This window comes from Lathamus discolor, chromosome 1 (genome assembly GCF_037157495.1).
Source record: "Lathamus discolor isolate bLatDis1 chromosome 1, bLatDis1.hap1, whole genome shotgun sequence".
NCBI classification, from domain to species: domain Eukaryota; kingdom Metazoa; phylum Chordata; class Aves; order Psittaciformes; family Psittacidae; genus Lathamus; species Lathamus discolor.
This window is the reverse complement of record NC_088884.1, coordinates 29,029,563-29,050,431: the sequence shown is the minus strand read 5'-3', so window position 1 is coordinate 29,050,431 and position 20,869 is coordinate 29,029,563. Positions and strand designations below refer to the sequence as shown.

Sequence of the window (20,869 nt, the reverse complement as noted above, 5' to 3'; positions counted from 1 at the left end):
CCTTTTGTGGGAAGAAGCCCTGGCTTAAGCATTCCTACAAGCCATGAACAGGCCTTGTCATGAGGAGTGACAGTTGGCACAAACCAAACCAAAGCTCTACCAGCTGTGCTAATAATTGCACCAATAGCAAACCAGCCCAGACTGTATCATGTCAGTGCTTGAAACCATCCCCTGGTCCTGTTCAGTCTGTACTTCTAGTTGTAGTCTCTGATTCTGACTGACCTGGATAGGCAGAAGAACTTTACTAGCAAAGTTAAGTTGCTATAAAACTAGGGTAGATATCATCTCAGTCTAAGTAAGAGGAAAGAAAACCGTATCATCCCTGCTTTAGGTGATACAAAAGGGTCTATCATGCTGGCTGATACCGATAAGGGAGCTAATCCTCCTTTGCACCCTGGCTTCCCAGCAGTTACATTCACACTTGAAAACAAGGCTGATTGAGACAGCAATGATGGCTGTAACTATGTCATGTTTATTCGTCTAGCAAATTATTTTGTGAAATCATGCTCTTATCATTAAAGTCTAATTGGTAGAAAGACTTTTTGAGAGAAATGCAGTGACTACACTTCAAATAAAGGAAATCTATCTATTGAAAAGAAAATCTTGATAGATGAATTTGGTTTGTATTATGAATGTGTCTTTCAGAAAATAAGATTGCCCATTCACCCTCCTCTCTTTTCTCTATCACAAAGGATGGTGATCAAAGCATGCTTTCATGGCAACAACCAAAGGTTTCTGTTTCTAAAAACTGTTCTTTTTTTGAATGCATACTTTGCATGTTTAGAATTAAATAAACAGAATAATCATTGAGTATATTAATCAGTGTATGTAAATAAACATTATATAAAGAATAAAATTTCAAATAAGTTAAACTTTAGTTTTGGTTCTTGATATTTGTAAAATGCATTATCCTTAAGAAAAATAAATGCTTTATTGTATTTGAAAAAAATGTTTAAAGATCACAAATGTTTAGCAGAAACCATAAAGATTGCACAACATAATAACTTCAGATTAATAACTTCAGATCTATAAATTTTATTTCTGTGTAAACGTTTATCATATTTTAAAGTATCATCCTTTAGAATATTGATTATCAGATTACCTTGGCATTACACATGGCAGATTTTCAAACACTTGATATAAAAAAGCCCTCTTCCTGTTTTATTTTATATGTATTTTTTCAAGCCAGAACTGCTTTAGGAAGAATAGCTTTCAGACTGCACCATTTTACAAAATACCAGCATTAATTCTGTGTATGATAACAGATCTTCTTTTTAATTCTAAAATTGCCCATCTTTATCTTTTCAAAGTTAACTATGAAGGGTGTCAGTAAATTGAGTCTCAGTCTGGCAGAGAATCAAGAGGATTCATATAGAGCAAGCTGGGCAAGCAGTTTTGTAATTCTCATGGTAAAAGCAAAAAACTTGTGCCTGGTTTGGTTATTACAATCTGGTCTATCTTAATTTTATGTAGAAAGCTTTGGGAAAGGGACTGATTTTCCTTACATCAGCTGCAATTTACTTAGAAAGTTAAAATACATGTTACTTCAGTAGACAATAGCCCTCAAATGTATTAAATACTTTCAAGAGTTTAAAAGATTTTTTTAGAAGGAATTGCATTTGTGAATTCTACTCTGTTGTCTGAAAAAGTCATCGATTTACCTATCAAAGTTGTGGTTTGGTGAGCTTGATTTGTAATTAAGTGATTGAAAATGTTTTAACCTGAAATTTGAGATAAAACATACTAAATAATGATTACAACTCTGTGTATTATTCCTTCAGTACAGCAAATAGCCATCTTGTTAGTCTGATTTTTTTTCCAAGATGTCTTGGGAGTATTTTAATTTCCAAGGATTGGAGACCATATAATACTTTTTTTCTTTTTTTTTTTTTTTTTTTGCATTGCTTGCGTTTAGAAGGTAACATCTGCTCTCTAACCTCCCCTGAAGTGTGGAGTGTTCTGCATGTCAAATGGCAGCCAAGGGCTGTTGGTTGAGGAGCCACTTTGCCAGTTCAAATGTAAAGCAAGGGAAGGAAATGTGCTGTTTCAAATGCTTTAGACAACTAACTGTCATTTGGTCCATTTTGCAGATTCTGTAGGAGTTCCTTTTACTTTCCGTAGGGATAGTGACGTAATATTACCTGTTAACTTAAGCATGAAAGATTTTAAAAGGCAATTCCTGTACCTATTTTTCAATCTCCCCCCATGACGCACACACACAGTTTTCTCTGAAATAGAATATAACCCATTCATTGGTAGTAAAATGATTCTTCTTTTTTGCAAATACACAACCTTTCTATACTAAAAAAGGTACTAAACAGAGGCACAGTTAAATGATTCCGTGATGGCCTGGGTAGGCTGTGTGACGTCTTACTGTATTTTACAACGATACTGAGGATGCATGCTGACATTCTGTTGTTCTTTGTGCCCACACACAACGAACTCAGTGAAGTAAAATTGTATTTAGCTTCCATTTTAAAAAAGGCTTGGATAGAATCATAGAATCATAGAACAGTTAGGGTTGGAAAGGACCTTAAGATCATCTTGTTCTAACCCCCCTGCCATGGGCAGGGACACCTTGCACTAAACCATCTCACCCAAGGCTCTGTCCAACCTGGCCTTGAACACTGCCAGGAAAGGGGCATCCACAGCTTCACTGGGCAACCCATTCCAGTGCCTCACCACCCTCACAGTAAAGAACTTCCTCCTTATATCTAATCTAAACTTCTCCTGTTTAAGTTTGAACCCGTTACCCCTTGTCCTATCACTACAGTCCCTAATGAAGAGTCCCTCCCCAGCATCCTTATAGGCCCCCTTCAGATACTGGAAGGCTGCTCTGAGGTCTCCACGCAGCCTTCTCTTCTCCAGGCTGAACAGCCCCAACTTCCTCAGCCTGTCTTCATACAGGAGGTGCTCCAGTCCCCTGAGCATCCTTGTGGCCCTCCTCTGGACTTGTTCCAGCACTTCCATGTCCTTTTTATGTTGAGGACACCAGAACTGCACACAATACTCCAGGTGAGGTCTCTCAAGAGCAGAGTAGAGGGGCAGGATCACCTCCTTCGCCCTGCTGGTCACACTCCTTTTGATGCAGCCCAGGATACGGTTGGCTTTCTGGGCTGCGAGTGCACACTGCTGGCTCATGTTCATTTTCTCATCGACCAGCACCCCCAAGTCCTTCTCTGCAGGGCTGCTCTGAATCTCTCCTCTGCCCACCCTGCAGCTGTGCCTGGGATTGCTCCGACCCAGGTGTAGGACCTTGCACTTGGCATGGTTAAACTTCATAAGGTTGGCATCAGCCCACCTCACAAGCGTGTCAAGGTCCCTCTGGATGGCATCCCTTCCCTCCAGCGTATCAACCAGACCACACAGCTTGGTGTCATCAGCAGACTTGCTGAGGGCGCACTCAATCCCACTGTCCCTGTCAGCGATGAAGATGTTAAACAAGACCGGTCCCAACACCGATCCCTGAGGGACACCACTCGTTACTGGTCTCCAGCCGGACATGGACCATTGACCACAACTCTTTGTGTGTGGCCGTCCAGGCAGTTCTTTATCCACCGAGTGGTCCATCCATCAAATTGATGTCTCTCCAATTTAGAGACAAGGATGTCATGTGGGACAGTGTCAAACGCTTTGCCCAAGTCCACGTAGATGATATCAGCTTCTCTACCACTGTCCATCAGTTCCATAGCCCCATCATAGAAGGCCACCAAATTGGTCAGGCAGGATTTCCCCTTAGTGAAGCCATGCTGGCTGTCACCAAGCACCTTGTTGTTTTTCGTGTGCCTTAGCATGCCTTCCAGGAGAATGTGCTCCAAGATTTTGCCATACTTATAAAGCTCTAAAAAGTAGAGGATAGTTTTGTGCTTATTGTCAGAATTTTAGGCATATTGCTGGATAAACTGAATATAAAATTTAAATTATTAAGTTACACTTTTAGGATTCATATAATCCTAATAATAGTTCATATGATCTGCAATGAGCTGTATTTGAGTTCTTTTTAATGTAAATAGTTAGATTTTAGCAGATTTACACCAAACAAGATGAATGATGTGATTTTTGTTATTAGACAGTCATAATTCAGATGATGACATTTTGTTGGTCCGTTAACATTTCTCTCTAAGCATTTGTATTCCATTCAAATTAGCAAAGTAATTTAGAGTCCTGTCTACAAAATCCTGCTTCCTGAGTCCAGCATTTACTTACTCAGCCAAAGCACTGCAGGCCTTTAAGGTTACATCTATCCCGCCAGTGTGCAGCCATTGTATAATTTAGATTTTCAAAATATTTTACAATCATTTTAAAAGTCTAAATCCTGTACAATAATTCTAAGACAAGAACAGGTAAGTGTGTTGCATGCAACAGGGGATATAGCTCTTTCTTTTAACTGCGTATGTTACACAATTCTGAAGGGTGAAACTCTGTCTTTGGATGCTCATGAGCTAATAATACTGCAGACAAGACCTATGCTATCATTGGCAGGGACAAGAAGGGAAGCTGGGCTCTGGAGGAGGAAAAAGCTAACACTGAATACTAGATAAAACTGTCTTTCCGACTGATCCATGCATTTCTGTAGCATGAATGTTTTCCATGCATGAACACTTTTTACCAGCGTATTGGGAGGCTGGTCAATTAGTTAATTTGAAGAGTAAAATTTTAAAAGCAGATGATAATTTCTTGTCTTTGCCTGTGTTCTTTTAAATAGGAACAGATGTCTCAGGTGTTAGATGCGATGTTTGAAAAGCTGGTTGAAGGAGGGGAACATGTCATTGATCAAGGAGATGATGGTGACAACTTCTACGTCATCGATAGGTGAATTGCTGTGTCTTCTTATAGCACAAAGCATTATGCAAAAGTCCACTGAGAAAAATCTGTTTCTCTCTGTACCTGCATTTAACTCTTACATATGTTTGCATGGGGTGAAAAAAGAGAAGAACATGCATGAGCCAGTGCAGCGTTCTGAGCTACAGGGAGAGGTTTTTGAAAGGAGACAGAATTTTCATATGGAAATATGTCCCTAGCCTCTTTATGTGTTGCTAGATCCCAAAGGCTGGTTTTGGCTTTATTTACGTGGAAAGAAATCTAATGCAAAACACCATGGTAAAAGTTTTACAGCTCAGTATTTGAAATCTTACTGCATTTCAATACTATGTGCAAACTTTATTGTTTACATGAATGTTATTAGTCCTAGAGTGGCTAAGTCATTACGCTTCATTTGGAAATCTGTATCGGAAAAAGCAGGTAACTAAGTAAAATCTTATTGATCACAAAGCTGTTGATCACTGTTGAATCCAGTGTGTTAGAAAGAGTGTTTACTTTGGAATCCTTCACTAATCTGTTGGCACAGGCTCAACCAGGCTGTCCCAAAACACTTTTTCTTATTTCTGCCTTTACTTTTAGGCTAACACAGTGATTTCTGAGAGAGTTTGAAAGAAATATTATGCTAAAAACTCTAAAGAAACGTGAAAGCTTGTGGTCAGTGTAGATCAGAATAGCCAGCCAGCCAAAAGAGGTGATTATCCTGCTGTATTTAGCATTGGTGCAGCTTCACCTTGAGTAGTCTGTGCAGTTCTGAGCCTCACAGTTTGAGAAGGATGTTAAGTTACTTATATGTGCCCAAAGGAGGGCAACAAAGCTGGTGAAAGCGCTGGAAGGCATGTCCTGTGAGGAGCAGCTGAGGACTTTGTGTTTCTTTAGTTTAGAGAAAAGAAAGCCAATGGGTGACCTCAGTGCCCTTTACAGCTTCCTGATGAGGGGAGGTGGAGAGGGAGGTGTTGAGCTCTTCTTCCTGGTACCCAGTGATAGGATGCATGGGAATGGTTCAGAGCTGCACAAGGGGAGGTTCAGTTTGGACATCAGGAAGATTTCTATGTCAAAAGTGTAGCCAAACACTGGAACAGGTTTCCTAGACAGGTGGTCAATGGCCTATGCCTGTCAGTGTTTGAGAGGCATTTGGACAGTGACGTTAGTAACATGCTTTTAACTTTTGTTCAGCCCTGAGGAGGCTGAACTTTTGGAGTAGATGATCATCACAGATCCCTCCCCACTGAAATACTCAAGTCAGAAGATCATAGGAGTGTGGAAGGATTCTTTGCAGAAGAGTCAGTGTTTTTCAGCTTCATGAGGTTACAGTTTGTTGTCTCTTATCCAAAAAGCTGCAGGGACTTCACAGTATTCTGTCAGTCTTGCAGTCTTTAGGTGCAGTGAATCATCTCTAAGTCCCTTACCAGTAAGATCATTGTACAGATTCTTGTTCTGCATTCATATGATTTATCAACACATACCATACAAATATTCAGCGCTGAACAAAATGATGACTCAGCATTAATGAGGATGGCTATGTCGTGTTTTACGAGGTACCAGATATTAATGCATTCCCAAAGCAAAAAAAAAAAGTTCCTAATTTAATGATGGGAAGAAGTAATCCAAAATATATTGGATAAATACATGCCTTTATTTCATAATCTTAAATAGTGTTCATATCCATTCCTTCTGTTTCCTGCATGTCCTCTATTTATTACATTATAAATTACTACTTCAGGGTATTTTAAATGTCAAATAACTTGTATTATTATTTCAGTGACCATACCATAGCAATTTTTTGCAAAAATTTGTTACATTTGTATTTAGTGTGTTTAAAATTAAGAAAGAGATACTACATTAGATATTTTTAATAAGTTCCAGTGATTGATAGATCACTGTACATTCACTCTATCTTTAACCTGATTTAATGTAAAAACTAATAATCCTATCCTTCCCTTTAAAAAGGAACTACTTTTCTTATTTATAGAAGTGATTGATACATCTCTGCAAGGTGTTTAATAAGTGACTGTATGTTTCAAACACTTTTATCTTTGGAATTCATGGTAAAAAAACACAACATAGTGAGTGAGAGGCTGCTTAGCAAAGACCAGACTGGATTCTACTCACTGTATTTGCATATTTTATTGACAGAGGTACATATGATATTTATGTAAAATGCGATGGTGTTGGGAGGTGTATTGGAACCTATGATAACCGAGGAAGTTTTGGTGAGTTGGCCTTAATGTACAATACACCCAGAGCAGCTACAATTATAGCTACCTCTCCTGGTGCCATCTGGGGCTTGGTAAGTGAAATACTTGTTGTAAGAGATACTAGTTGTTTAAAAATGTTCTATATAAATTGCACTGGTCTGCTGTATCAGCATTAAAAAGAAATATAATTTCGGAAAGTTTAACTTTCAAGATTCTGAGAATTCCCAACACAATGCTGTCTTTTTTCCAGAATCTGCAGAAGCAAACCTGAAGCTTAAGAAAACAGAGTTTTTTTTTAAAAAAGATCATTTTGTGTTATTCTGTTTTAATGGTCATTTCCCAAATTGCATACCACTTGACAAGTGCTTAGACAAATACATAAAATGTTTTCCCACATCTTGATAGGAAATGCCTTTGGTTCCAGAGTACAACTCAAATACAAGGTTATTTTTCAATGTTATATTATCTGGATCTTTGACAACAGTAACAGAGTTTACCAAAAGAGTGAAATTGGGATAGCCACCTTCTTCAAGATGAACATATCAATGTAATGACAGATCCCAAGAAAACATTTTCCTCTTAAAGCAAAGCATGTGGGTTTTCACCACTTTAATCCACATGAATTTTGGGATCATGGCAGGGTTTAGGACACTGTAAGAATGGCTTTAAACTGTGTTGGGTTCTGTTGGCCAGCAAGTCCCACCTATAGCAGTGAAGGTTTGCAAACCATTTCACCTCTTTCTCTGACACAGTCTTATGAAATTAAGAGAAGAAAACAGCATACATGTAGTTTTTCCATCTGTCTGCTTCACTGGGATTGCCAAACACTAAGGAATGTCCAGTTGGCTGTTTAGGGCAGCAATTAGTCTTGTTCTGCTGAAATAGCAGAAAGTGGACTCTGACCTAAGACCCAGTGTATTTTGGTTTTGTTTGTATAAGAATATAAAAACCTCTTGGAGTACATATCAGTATGTGTGGGACCTCAGGATAATGAATAAGCTTTGTAAATTAAATATTTAAATATTGAGGCTTTCTTAAATGTCTTAAATTACCTACTTGACCTGTTTTAAGGTAAACTCTGTACCCTCTATATGTAAACTCTGTATGTATTCTCTGCCAAAGAGCAGAGCATTTCTCAACGTGAGTCAGATCAGGAGCTTAACTTTAGGAGCTCTTGATTGACCTCTAGAGGAATCTTTCTCAACTGACTGTATTGGGAGACTAGCCAGCTAGTTTGATGGCTACACTGACTAAAATTGGGCAATTTGGACATATTCGGCCATGTCTAAAGTATTTTCTACCATGCATGTATTTTCTGTTAATAAACTCTCCTTTCCTCTTTATGTTTACAGGACAGGGTAACGTTCCGAAGAATCATTGTAAAAAATAATGCCAAAAAGAGAAGAATGTATGAAAATTTTATTCAGTCGTTGCCATTTCTTAAATCTTTAGAAGTAAGATTTCTGTTGTGTTATTTTAATGGTTGTATGAGAGGTACCTGATAAGATTCTGCTTTTGCAAAGTTTGAATTTGGAATTCAGTTTTTCTCCACAGTAAAATTTTTAATACATTTGTTTTGTAGAGATACCATATTTTTGACTTTTCTCATTTTTCAGGATAAAGAGCTATTGTTAATATTGTATTTTTAAAAATGTATGTTTGGGTTTTTTTTTTTTTTACCTTTACCTTATTAAGCTTAATTTTACTAGATATTAGCCAATAAAATTAAACAATGACTTAGGTAATTACAAAATATTTTCATTTAACGGCTATATTTTTACCTGCATGCTTTTCTGAAAATAATTTTTGAAGACTTGGGATACATAGACTTCTTACAAAAATAGAAGCCCTATCAAAACATCTAGCTGTTAAGACTATAATACACCTTCTGTAACACTGTTCAGCAGTTCTTCCTTTTTTTATTGATTACAAAACCAGGAATATAAAGATACATTTTTCTGTGCAAAGATTCATGAAAAGAAAGGGCTTTCTAAGTATAATATTGTAATGTTAACCAAATATTTATTACATTTTCTGTTTTTAAATGAAGGTATCTGAGCGTTTAAAAGTGGTTGATGTGATTGGTACCAAAGTGTACAAAGATGGAGAACAAATCATTGCTCAGGTACAGTTTATTTCTAGTTTTAGTTTTTCTATTCCAATAAGTAACAATTTAACATTTTATCTATAGACAATACATACTTTTAAGCTAAGCTTTTCTTTTTCAGCCAAAACAAAACAAAAATATCTTCAGTCTAAGAGCGGTGATTATTTGGCTTCAGAAGCTAATTTTTCACTTCTGGTACCTTGAAGAACATCCCTTTGTTGGTATCAAGGAGTATGGTATAAAGTTGGTATAAAGGAGTCAACATTTTTAGTATACTTAGAAATTTGAACTATACCGAAGAATGTTTGCTTCCAATAGAACCATAGAATTGCTTAGCCTGGAAAAGATAAATCATTGAGTCCAACTGTTAACCCAGCACTGGCAAGTCCACCACTAAGCCATCTCCCCATTAGGAGCACTGAAGACTTACGTTGTGTTCTTAAAACATGATAATCTTTTGAAGAAGAATGCAGAAGTGAACTCTTCAGGGTAGGCAGCTGAGATTGTCTTGCCCCAAAATAATTATTGGGTATCAGATAGCCTTTGGAGGATTACGATACTGGAGATCATTTGGAAGGAATACAAAGGTGGAGAAAGAAGAGTAAGGATCCAAAAATCTTCTATAACATTGTTTTTCTCCATTTTTTTCGGTAAGGCACAGTCAGCTGTGTCTTTGCATGAAAAAGCCTTGCTGTCAGTTCTGCATAGGTGTTTTGATTATTATGTGCCTAGAGTATGGTTTTCACATTAAAAGTTCGTTCTTTTGCAACAGATATCTAAAGGATGAGCTTCAAGGCGCTGGCAGCAAATATTTTAATGTTAGCATGAAACTAAAAAGGAAATTTCACATTTCCTTTACTCAATTTATTTTGTTCTTCTACAGGGTGACTTGGCTGATTCCTTCTTCATTGTGGAATCTGGAGAAGTAAGGATTATAATGTCAAGGAAGGTAAACATCCCTAAACCACAAAATTTTTTAAATCTTGATGTATTCTAAGTGCTGAACAGTAATGTTACCGTTGGTGCTGATTTTTCTTACGCAGTCCTGAGTTCAGCAAATCTGTGTATCATTCTCTATCTTCCTTTCTCTTTTTCTACCTGATATTTCAGGATAAACAAGATGTAGAAGAGAATGGAGCAGTTGAAATAGCTCGATGCTCAAGAGGACAGTATTTTGGAGAACTTGCGCTTGTAACTAACAAACCACGAGCCGCCTCTGCATTTGCTCTTGGCACTGTCAAATGTTTAGGTATTGTTCAGTAGTATTTTATATCTAATGTGAAATGACACCTAATCTACCTGGTTGTTTTTATTGTGAACTCTTGTCTTTCTCCAGAATATAAGATTGAATTACCTTTACCCAAATAAGACCGTTTATCATCTATTACTTTGCATTCCTATTTACATAATTAATCTGTAAAAATTATTTGTAATCAATAACTGGTATTAAACACAAATTCTCCACCATTTCTCTGATTGCACGGAAGTAAAAATTGTTTCCAGACATTACAGAGAGTATTGCTGCAAACCATTTATAGTTATCAGGTAAATGTTTAATACCCTGCAGAAAGGTAAATTATTTCTTTTCTCAGTAGACTTTCATGCAAGAAATAACTGTGGTAAAAATCCTGTCCCATTTTATTACCATGACTTAAGCTTTAGCATATTCTTTGTCTTCACAAGCTGTTAATTTAATCACACTGTAGTCCTGGGCATAGGGAATGCAAAGACCAAAGGAGTTGTGCTCATAGATAACCCTTCACATCCATTGCTTTTCGTGGTCTGGTGCTTACCTCCTAAATATTTTTATCTAATTATGGGAAAACTGTATACTGCAAAGACAGATTAGCATTCTCGAATGACTTTACCAAGCCAGTAACCAGAAGTTTCTCACTTATAAAGGTACTGGTTTTTAAATCCTTATCTCCGAACACACAGAAGTGATCAGGCAATAAAGATCAAAGAGGATAGACAGGAAAGACTAAGAGGCAGTGGTGAGGAAGAGTGTCATTATTCAGTCTGGGTGAGTCACAAAGATCTCTGGCACTTCCCAAATAGCAGAGATCTTGACTATTTTTTCAGGAGCCAAGAGACTACAGGCCACTAGGTTGGAAGCTGGCTCATGTATGAAGCTTCCTCCCTGGCCTGTTGGTTCCCTAGAACTACAATGGATAATAGTATGTGATCGGGTAAAAAAAATTCTGGTCAGCTGTGCACTGACGTTACATGTGAATTACTGCCTCCAACTTTTTGCATGTTTGCTGGGAAATAAGTATCTATTACAGTTTCCACTGTGGGTGGAAGCAAGTAAAAATAGCAAGGATATATGCCAAGTTAGCCCCCAAATACAGCCAGTAACATCAGCAAAAGATGTATTTTTTGTAAATCTCAAGGGTCTTAAAACTGCATTCTTGGGAGGAATCCAGACTTCTTCAGCAGCTCTTGGGTGACATAAATCTTAATAAGAAAATATTTTCAAAATAAGAAATGCAGCAAATTCTATGTTTGTTTATGAAGTTTCAAGGCAGCAGCAATGTGTTGGTTGATCTTGCTACGGTAAGTGATTCTCTTCTGTGCAAACAAAGTATATACCTCAGTAGTATCTGTCCTTTCATTTAAAACCTTACATTGGAATGTCATGAACACCAAGATTAGTGTCTGCAACTGACATGCACATTGTAATTTTTTTTCTCTTTCTCTCTCCTTCTATATTAGTTATGGATGTGCAGGCATTTGAAAGGCTTTTGGGACCTTGTATGGAAATTCTGAAAAGAAACATTGCAAACTATGAAGAGCAGCTAGTTGCTCTGTTTGGAACAAACATGGACATTGCCGATACCAGTGCATGAACTAAACATTGGAGCAACAAGATCTGTTATGAGAATATAGCACAGTAGTGGTTAGTCCACTGAGAAATTGTCTTTCTTCCTATAGATGCCAAGCATTTTCTGTGATTTTAAGAATGGGTTTGGGGGTATTTTTTTTGACTTCTTAGAGTGGAAATACTAGTAAACAAAACAGGAATTTAATAAATAACGGACTTGATTTTTAAAAGTGCTGAGCATTGATAGTTTCATCTGGTATCAAGAGGCCCTGTAGTAACACAGCACCTTTGAAAATCAAGTCCTTTCACACAGCGTTTCCTTAGAGTAGATTTCAGAAAAACCCCCCACATGCCATGAACTTGTTAAACCATCTTCTGTTCTTCAAAAAGGTTACAACTTTTCTGGAAAGACTGTTAGTTTGAATGTGATATGTTGAAAGTATTAGTGCACACAAAGTGTTTATATGTATTAATACAGAAGATATACAGTAGATATTACTTTCTGACTATTACAGTTGTCATGATTTTATGTTGCATTTATCACAGATGTAGTGAATCACAAGACTAATCGTAAGATAAAGCATGACAATGCGTTTTGTGTAATGCTCATGACCCAAATCTGATTTTTAACATTTTGTAATTTGTTTTAAAGTCCTCTTTGTTTAATATGTCATGTTTCAGCACGACATTGTAATATCTTATGCAATTTAGAGGACTTGTATATTTTTGCAATAAATTGCATTTTTTATTAGTTACATGTATTCTGTACATGAGTGAGGACAGCTGACAAATTAACCTTCATGCTTTAAAGGCATAGGTCGTTGTCATGTTCTACCCAATCATATATAACCCTATGCTGTTTTCCTTCTCCCTTGTGTTATATTTATGCATTTTGTCTTCTCTATCTATGCTTGTTCTCCAGATTTTTTTAGACCTCACTTTTTTTATCTGTTAAATCTTTTACCTGTTTCAAATGAAATGATCTCTGTATTTCTCTCTTCTTACAGTCTGATCTTGGCTGTCAAAGACCAGATTCAATTACTGAAGTGATTGATACCGAAAGCCATGCTAAACTAAGCTTGTCCTTGAAAAACCCTTATCAGGAAGTGCAAAAATATTTTTTATTTGAAAGATCAATATTCAAAAGCTTTGCACAAGTCTGTAAAGTGTGTCATTGTTAAAGCTAACACGTCCTGCTTTCACAAACATGTAGGTCATCATAAAATAGTATCTTTTTAGCCATAGTAGCATGGGATACCTTCTGAGACTGAGGAGAGAGAATATCATCTTAATTATGAGCACAGGGCTCATTGCTTACAAGGGTCTGTGACTGGAAATTTCAGGCACAGTCCAATTTTAATACTGCTTACTGACCTGTCGATGTTCATGGAAAGCTAGTGCACATAATGGAGACTGGCAATAGTTCTGCCAACATGATACTACAAGAACTGTAGGAAGGCTGCTTCTACCCTGTTTCAAACACCTGAATTATTACCATCTTTCCTTCTTAGATAATGACTTTTCTAATGCCATATATTTGTGTACATCAATGTAATTATTATCCTATAGTTAGTTATATGTTCTGACAACTTATATAATCATACCTGTAAATGAAATGATGATTATATAATAACAACATATAATTTATATCTTACAGTATGGTATAAATTATACGTCAGATTCCTAAAAAATGCTATTTGAGCAAAATTCGCAACTATGGGGGTTTTTTGGGTGGTTTTATTTTTTATTGTTGTTGTTTCTTGGGGGTTTGTTTTTTTTTTTTAACCTAGAAACCTGGTATGAATAATTGCACATACGATAAATTGCCTTTGTACTTTTGATTTATGGAAAAAAGAGAAGCCTGTTATACTAGAAGGAAATATCAGGTAACCAAAATCCACACTTTGCCATTCTGTATGCTTAATCTCTAAAAGCTACCTATATTTTGCACTAGCTTGATGTGATTAAGAAAAAATGCTAGAAATTACTTGTATGGCAGTAAACTCCTATCAAGGCCATAAATGCCAGTCATCATATTTTCAATATCGTTGGTTATATTTAAAGTTTCCTTACAATAAACAACACTTTTATATAAAAAAACCCTCTGTTTATTGATATTGTTGTGTTCTAATTCCATTATCATAAGGTTGCAAGTGACCTATTTATATTCATTTCTTAAAACTTTCATAATTCTTAACTGGAATTCTTTCATGTTGATTTTCATAAAGAGATGTTTTGTGAATGCTCTCTCTGCTCAGAATAGACTACATGGTTGTGTGGTAATCACCATAGCTACTTTGTATTTGATGAGTTGCTTGGAGTTTATATCTGGGGAAAAGCTGTGCAGTGACGAATTTAAGATAATCAGGGACTTCGGATTTCCTGAGTCCCGAAGTACAACTTCCTGTTGTAGCAGTTTTATTGTGTTGTTCTTGGGGAGTGGATGTTTTCTGTAATTTTCTTTGTTGGTAAATTCAGGGCAGTTTAACCAGCAGAAATAAACTGTTGCTTTGTAAGTTTCATCCAAATCATTATATCCTCCATCACTTAGCACATGGGATTTCTCCTGTGTCTATTCATACATATACTTCAAACATGCCAGTTGTCATGTCATAAATATGGTGAGTGTTCACCTTAAGAAGGAAATCATACCAAGTCACTGATTTTTAATGACCTTTCGAAAGATAGCTCTAATAATTTTAAACTGTATCGTGTTTACCTTATAAGACTATCCGTGTCCATAGTTAGATTCACTGATGCTTCTGTTATTAAAGATTTTTATCATCTTTATTTGTAGTCAGGTCACTAAAGGAACAGAGCTTTGGCAGTTGGTTGGCACATACATGTTTGTTTCTTTCCTCTCTTCCCAACCTCACCAGTGATGTATAGTTCTCCAGATTATCTAAATGAATTGAATAGTTGGCTAAATTCTAAAGGGGAGAAAAACTCCAGATGCTCCAATGTTGAAAATACGCCCTGCTGGGTGAGGGGAGAAAAGCCTAAGAGAAATCCTGTATGAAAAAGGCATTCATGGGCTCACATGTTACTAAGCTAAAGAGAACCCACATGGCAGCAAATGTTTACAAATGCTTTAACCATGAGAAACAAAATTCAACTACAGCCCTCAGACGATCACAAGACTCAAACCCTGAGGAAAACAAGTCTCCTTGGAATTAGTGCTGATGCCATCACTTTTAAAATGCCGTTTTTTGTGCTTTATGGGATTTTGTTCAAGTTCATCTGGAATAAACACTTCTGAAACCATTCCCTTTGGATCTCCCGTTTGAGGTCCAGAAGTGACTGATTGTGGAACTCCTGGGGCAAATCTGTGAAGAGCAATGTGAAACCATCTGCAGCCTAAATCACTGCCACTCTGTCTTCTTTCTTTGTGTTTTCTTTTGTATTCAGTAAAGACTATTCTTACTGGAAAGGCGGATTTGGTTGTGGTTTGGTTTTGGTGGTTTTATTTTGTTTGTTTGAAATGTTGGGTGCTCTAAGCTTTCTGTATGGTGACCCTGGGATACTTAGGTTACGATTTGTGTAATTTTGTAGTTTAGAGCAGACTTTCCATGGCAAGCATTATTGGTTTTCAAAATCAAGAATTCCCAGATGTATAAAATCAGTATCTGCTGTCATCCTTCACAGACCTGGCACATCAAACTCCTAGTCCTTTTTCAGACACAGCATCTGACAGCTTTTTCTGAACAAACTGAAAAGTGGCTTTGCTCAAACTCAGCTTGCCAGAGCACGGACATTCTAACATGCTCTTGCTAAAGTTTTTACTTCAGTTCCAAGCTCTTTTTATCCATTCGCGTATGTGATGGTTATAGGTGTGGTGGTTTGGGTTTTTTTTTTTTTACGTTTCTAAGATATTTTCCTATGTCTGTAGCTCTGAAATAGGTATTACAGCAGTTTTCTCTGGGAGGAATTGCTTCTTTGTATGTTGAGGATGTACAGATCTGTGCTGTTGACTGTCATACAGAATTTAGGATCATTTTCAAATCGTTCTGAGAGTTGTATTTCCTTCAGATACATACCAAGGCTGTTTCCAAGTTCTTAATCTACCTTTTGGCTCAGAAAGATGCTTAACAGGCTAGACAATCACTTCATCGACTGAAGGGAAGCCAAATAATCTTTGTAGGATATGAAAAACCCAAAGAGAATTAAATTTTAACAGTGTCTATTCTTCAAACCATTTCCTTCTTTCCCTTTAAATTCTGTTTATTCTGACAGCCAGGTGAAGAGCCAGTGGCAGTAGTGGGGTGTAAGGCAAGTGGAGTAACTGGCTGGGTGCATGCTGGGATGCAGTGGTTTGGTTGACTGGACAGCGACGCTCCTTTCCTCATCCCCATGTCCTATCCCTGTCCCTTCCACAGCGGCAGATGAGCTGGAGTGCAGAAATCGCATTGCCATGGCTGTATGAATACCATGGGTAGGGTTGTGTTTCTCCCTTAGAACTGGTAGATGTATAGGTACCTAGAGGGGAACAGGGAACTTAAACAGGGGAAGTTTAGATTGGATATAAGGAGGAAATTCTTTCCTGTTAGGGTGGTGAGACACTGGAATCAGTTGCCCAGGGAGGTTGTGAGTGCTCCATCCCTGGCGGTGTTCAAGGCCAGGTTGGATGAAGCCTTGGGTGAGATGGTTTAGTGTGAGGTGTCCCTGCCCATGGCAGGGGGGTTGGAACCAGATGATCTTGAGGTCCTTTCCAACCCTAACTATTCTATGATTCTATAAACCGTTACATAAAAGAACCTGTGCCCAGTCAAAACCATGTGAAAAACTGATGCTTAAGTTACACTAGGCCATTGTGACAGTATCTGCTGACTCAACCTTTTCTTATTGAGGCAAATTAAATTAGGATGGCCTAAAAATAGCGTCATGGTATGAATACTTTGTTCTTTCTTCTTTTAAGGTATTGAATTATTTCAGCTGCACAGCTATGAAGTTTTTGGAAAGGGTAATGTGCTGTGCAGGTGTCTCTGTGGAAGACTAATTCCCTGGCAGCCGAGTGAGCGTCTGGGACCTGCTCCCTACATCTCTGAAGATGCTGGAAACTCAGTTCTGATAAATGTCTTATTTGGAAAAGGCCACCCAACTTAACCACCATGCTGGATCTTTGTCCTTGTGGAGTCAGGTGGTGTGACTGTCTCAGTCTTAGCTTCACTGTACCATTAGTTTTTAGCTGCATCTGTATGGTTATACCCATCATAGGGAATTTTATGTGCCTGAGACTATTTGCTAGTACTAAGGCATTGAATGACCAACATTCATTGTGTTTTCCAGTATTTTTGTGGGCTCATTTATAAGCTATCTTACAAGCTTTTTTCCAGCTTTCCATATGCAGATGGCCAACTGAGAATAGTCCTTGGCCTATGGTAGCTCCCCAACTGTATCCAACAATTATTTCTTACTGGCCCACACAAAATCCATGCCAGGGCTTGTCTAAATAAATTTACAGGACAGATGATTGTATTCCATTGCCCAGGAACGCTCCCTGGCATTTTAATTTACCAACCAGCATAGGGGGAACCTGCAGATATCTGTAGCCTCTTCTTGACTTGTTTTACTGCAACTTTTGAGCTGGGATATAGGGTTTTCTTATCACTCTTCTGGTCTGTTTCTTGATATGTCAGGTCTTTCTTTTTTCTTGATATATCTGTCATTTATTATCTTGCTGTATCTTTGTAGGTGATACAAGTTTAGCTAAAACTGCAATCTTTGCCATAATGACATGAAATTAATTTCTCATTAATTCCTGACCTGTCTTGGAAGAAAACAATACAAACTATATACCTGGCATCTTATTTGTTCTGTTTCCCCCCAACTTGAATCACTGCATGAGACAAGTGAAGTTTCCCTTCTACTGCTGGAGAAATAAAGATCTTTTCTGGGAGCAACAAGTCCTCTGTTCCTCTGGTCCATGTTCCCAACAACATCCTCTGTGAGGAGATTAAAAGAGGTGAAATCTGGGAGCAGGCATACCTAAGGTGGTTTTTAAGAAGGTGGAAACCCAACCGCCATTGCAGCTAGCCACAAAAGGCTGTGAGAAGAAATTGAGTACAAATAGCTTGGAAGTCATTGTGAAAGGAGAAAACTGGTGTGAGAGGGTCTGGCAGAATGGCTGCAGAACAGAGGCTGCTCCATTGGGTGGAAGCGGAAGCTCTGGTGAGCAGGGTTGCTGTGATGCCTGGTGAGTATGTCATTAGTTACTGAAGGTGGATATCTACATGTGGACATGAAAGCTCCTGCAGCAGAATTGAAATGGTAGCTGTATTTCACAGTCAGCAGTAGCAGCTGTGTCATCAGGACAGGACACTGGCTTTGGACAGGAGAGATGAAAAGCAGAGATAGGCACAAACGCAGTATTTATTTTCCTAATATGACTTTGTAATATTATGCATTTTTCAAATCAACCTTGTGGTTTCTTAACTTTGTGGCTGGCAATTTTAAGAGGTAAATAGCTGGGGTGCAAATTGATTTGTATCTTTATTTTCCGTTGGTGTGGTCTCTCCTGCTTGTTTTGTGCTTCTTGGTAGCCATGTGTAATGTGACAAGAACTCACAATTAGCACTTCCCAATCCCCCACCTTATTTTCTGCCTTTCTTACAACAGCAGAAGCAACTGAATCAGCAAAGCTACCAACAATGTCTGTGTTACCCAGTATTGATTCATTCTCTGAGCACCCATTCATTTTGGGCATGGCATAAGGTGGGGTAGGGTGTGTGGAGGGGGAGTAATGATTTAATTAGAGGCATACAGAGCAAGAAGGATGGCATTGACATAATCTTAATAATAAAATTTAGAAGATGCGTATTTGGCTTCAACCAATGGGCTGAGTGAGTAAGCTTTGATACAGTTTTATGTGTCCTGCTGCCATCTACTGCATGAACTACCTGTACTTATTTTCTTTTACATCCTCACTGACTGAATATGAATTCACTCAGCAAAGTGAATGCATGCAAAGGAGAAAAGGTAATTTGCAAATGAAAAAGCTGCTACATGTCTGTCTCAAAATGATTCAGACACTCATTTTTACAAGATTTTAATCTCAGTTCTAGGTAAAATGCGTATTTTTGTGCTTTCTGGGTATGTCACAGATGGTAAGTGTGATACTGAGGCTCTAATTCCTCAGTGCTATTTACTGTCAAGGTCTGTATCTGGAATTCAGGCCAATGGATCTCAGAGGACTTGGCTTCACACCTAGCACGCTCGCGTAAGTTTTTGTAGAGAACTGTGAACCTGCATGGCAAATAGATTTAACATTTAGTTTGGGGAAAACACTTCGTTTTGGGTAAAAAAAGCCCACAGTGGGGTGGAAACATGCTCCATAACAAGGTATGAACAAGTCTTTTTCTGAAGAATCTGAGGGGGCTTGAGACAGGATTTTGTATCTTCTGTAGCTGCTTGATTTGGCCCCTGTACTCTCCACCTTCCACACTGCAGCAGACAGGGCTTTCAGGAGAGCAAACTGTGAGTTTTGCCTTTCAGATCGCTCTACCACAAGCGAAGTAGCCTGTTTGCAGAATGGAGACATCTGCATACACAAGTCCTGGTCTGGAAATGCAGGGTCTGCAACAAAACTCATTAAAAATCCCCAAGAAGCTTGAGTCTTTCTCCAAAGGGCCTGAAGGCTGTTCAGATGTATAAGGGAGATCAAAAGAGAAAGGGAGGAAGAACACCACGACTTCAAAGTTAAATTTATTGTGGAGTGGTGTGAAAAAAAAACATTTCCTGGGCTACCAGTTTTCAATTTATTAAGAAATGTCTTTTAGGCAGAGGACGCCATGAAAGCTTTCCTATATAAAGATGTATCAGTTATTTAGGAAAAGCCTGAATTCTAAATATAGGCAAAATCTGAGCTTGTGGGATGTAGGGTTAGACACTTGGTATTGTAATACACTGTCTAGTCACTTAATAGTTGAATCTCAACATCAATTTTCATTTTTCCTGGAGGCGTTTGTTCAAATAACTCCCACGTTTTTCAGCTGGGAAAATGACCTCTAAAGGGTTTGTTTGTTACGTGATTAAGCACAGAAGATTTTTAGTTAAATTCCATGGCACTGGTTTTCTCCCTTTTTCTTTTCTAAGCTAAACTTGCACGTGTGTGTGTAAGAAGTAATAATTTCCAGTTCACACTGCAGAATATACTGCATGTTTTTGACAGTAATGTCTCTCTTCAAATAGTGCCTACAGATGGCAATGCCTTTACTAACAGGCAGGCTCTTACATCTTGGAAAAGCCAAACCCTAAGCTGATGTGCCAAGGACACCTGCACACCGAGTGTGCTTTGATGCTAAGTACGACTGCGGTGTCTTCGGTTTAATTTCCTGTTTCAACTGCATTACCGCTGTAGACCCGTGGAAACAATAACGCCAGCGTTCCCTCTAGTGGCCACTAACGGCATGTTTCATGGGGGACAAAGCTCGCGGAGAGCTCTAAATCCGGAACCATTTCTATTTAAGTTGTAATAATTAACCGGTTGTTTGTTGGGGTTCTTGTTACCTATTTACTCCCAAAGATACATTAGCGTGCCGGAAAGTCAGAACTGTTGTAGATACCAAATTACAGTACAAGCTTTCATACAGGATTTGGGACACGTTCACGTGATGGGGATGATGTTGAAAACGGGATGAGGAAGGAACGCTTTTCTTGGAAAACATCCCAACGATTGCAAAATCTTGAAGTCCCCGCATCAGCCTCAAACCCTGATGATTGTTCTGAATTGTGCATGTATTTGCTCTGCATCAGATCACGCACAGTGATGTGTTTTACGATGAGGGTTTGGCCTCAGGTGACCAGGAGTCCGTTCCTAGCTCTGCAGTTACCCAGAGCGTCTGTGTAGGCAGGCAAACCCTGCCAATACCTGTAGTGTCGCTGACTGTAAAACAGAAGTCGCACATACCCAAACCGGATTGCTAT

General features: G+C 38.2%; 1 protein-coding gene across 1 annotated transcript in view; it reads left to right on the top strand.

Moving 5' to 3' along the window:
• The window catches only part of PRKAR2B (protein kinase cAMP-dependent type II regulatory subunit beta), an 88,512-nt gene extending 73,131 nt beyond the window's left edge, over window positions 1-15,381 (top strand). Inside the window, exons 5-11 of the mRNA XM_065666017.1 lie at window positions 4,706-4,812; window positions 6,955-7,108; window positions 8,369-8,470; window positions 9,067-9,141; window positions 10,007-10,072; window positions 10,234-10,372; window positions 11,839-15,381. Of these exons, the coding sequence (XP_065522089.1) occupies window positions 4,706-4,812; window positions 6,955-7,108; window positions 8,369-8,470; window positions 9,067-9,141; window positions 10,007-10,072; window positions 10,234-10,372; window positions 11,839-11,972 (777 nt within the window). The 3' untranslated portion in view covers window positions 11,973-15,381. The remainder of the gene's footprint in view (window positions 1-4,705; window positions 4,813-6,954; window positions 7,109-8,368; window positions 8,471-9,066; window positions 9,142-10,006; window positions 10,073-10,233; window positions 10,373-11,838) is intronic.
• Window positions 15,382-20,869: the final 5,488 nt, after the last annotated feature.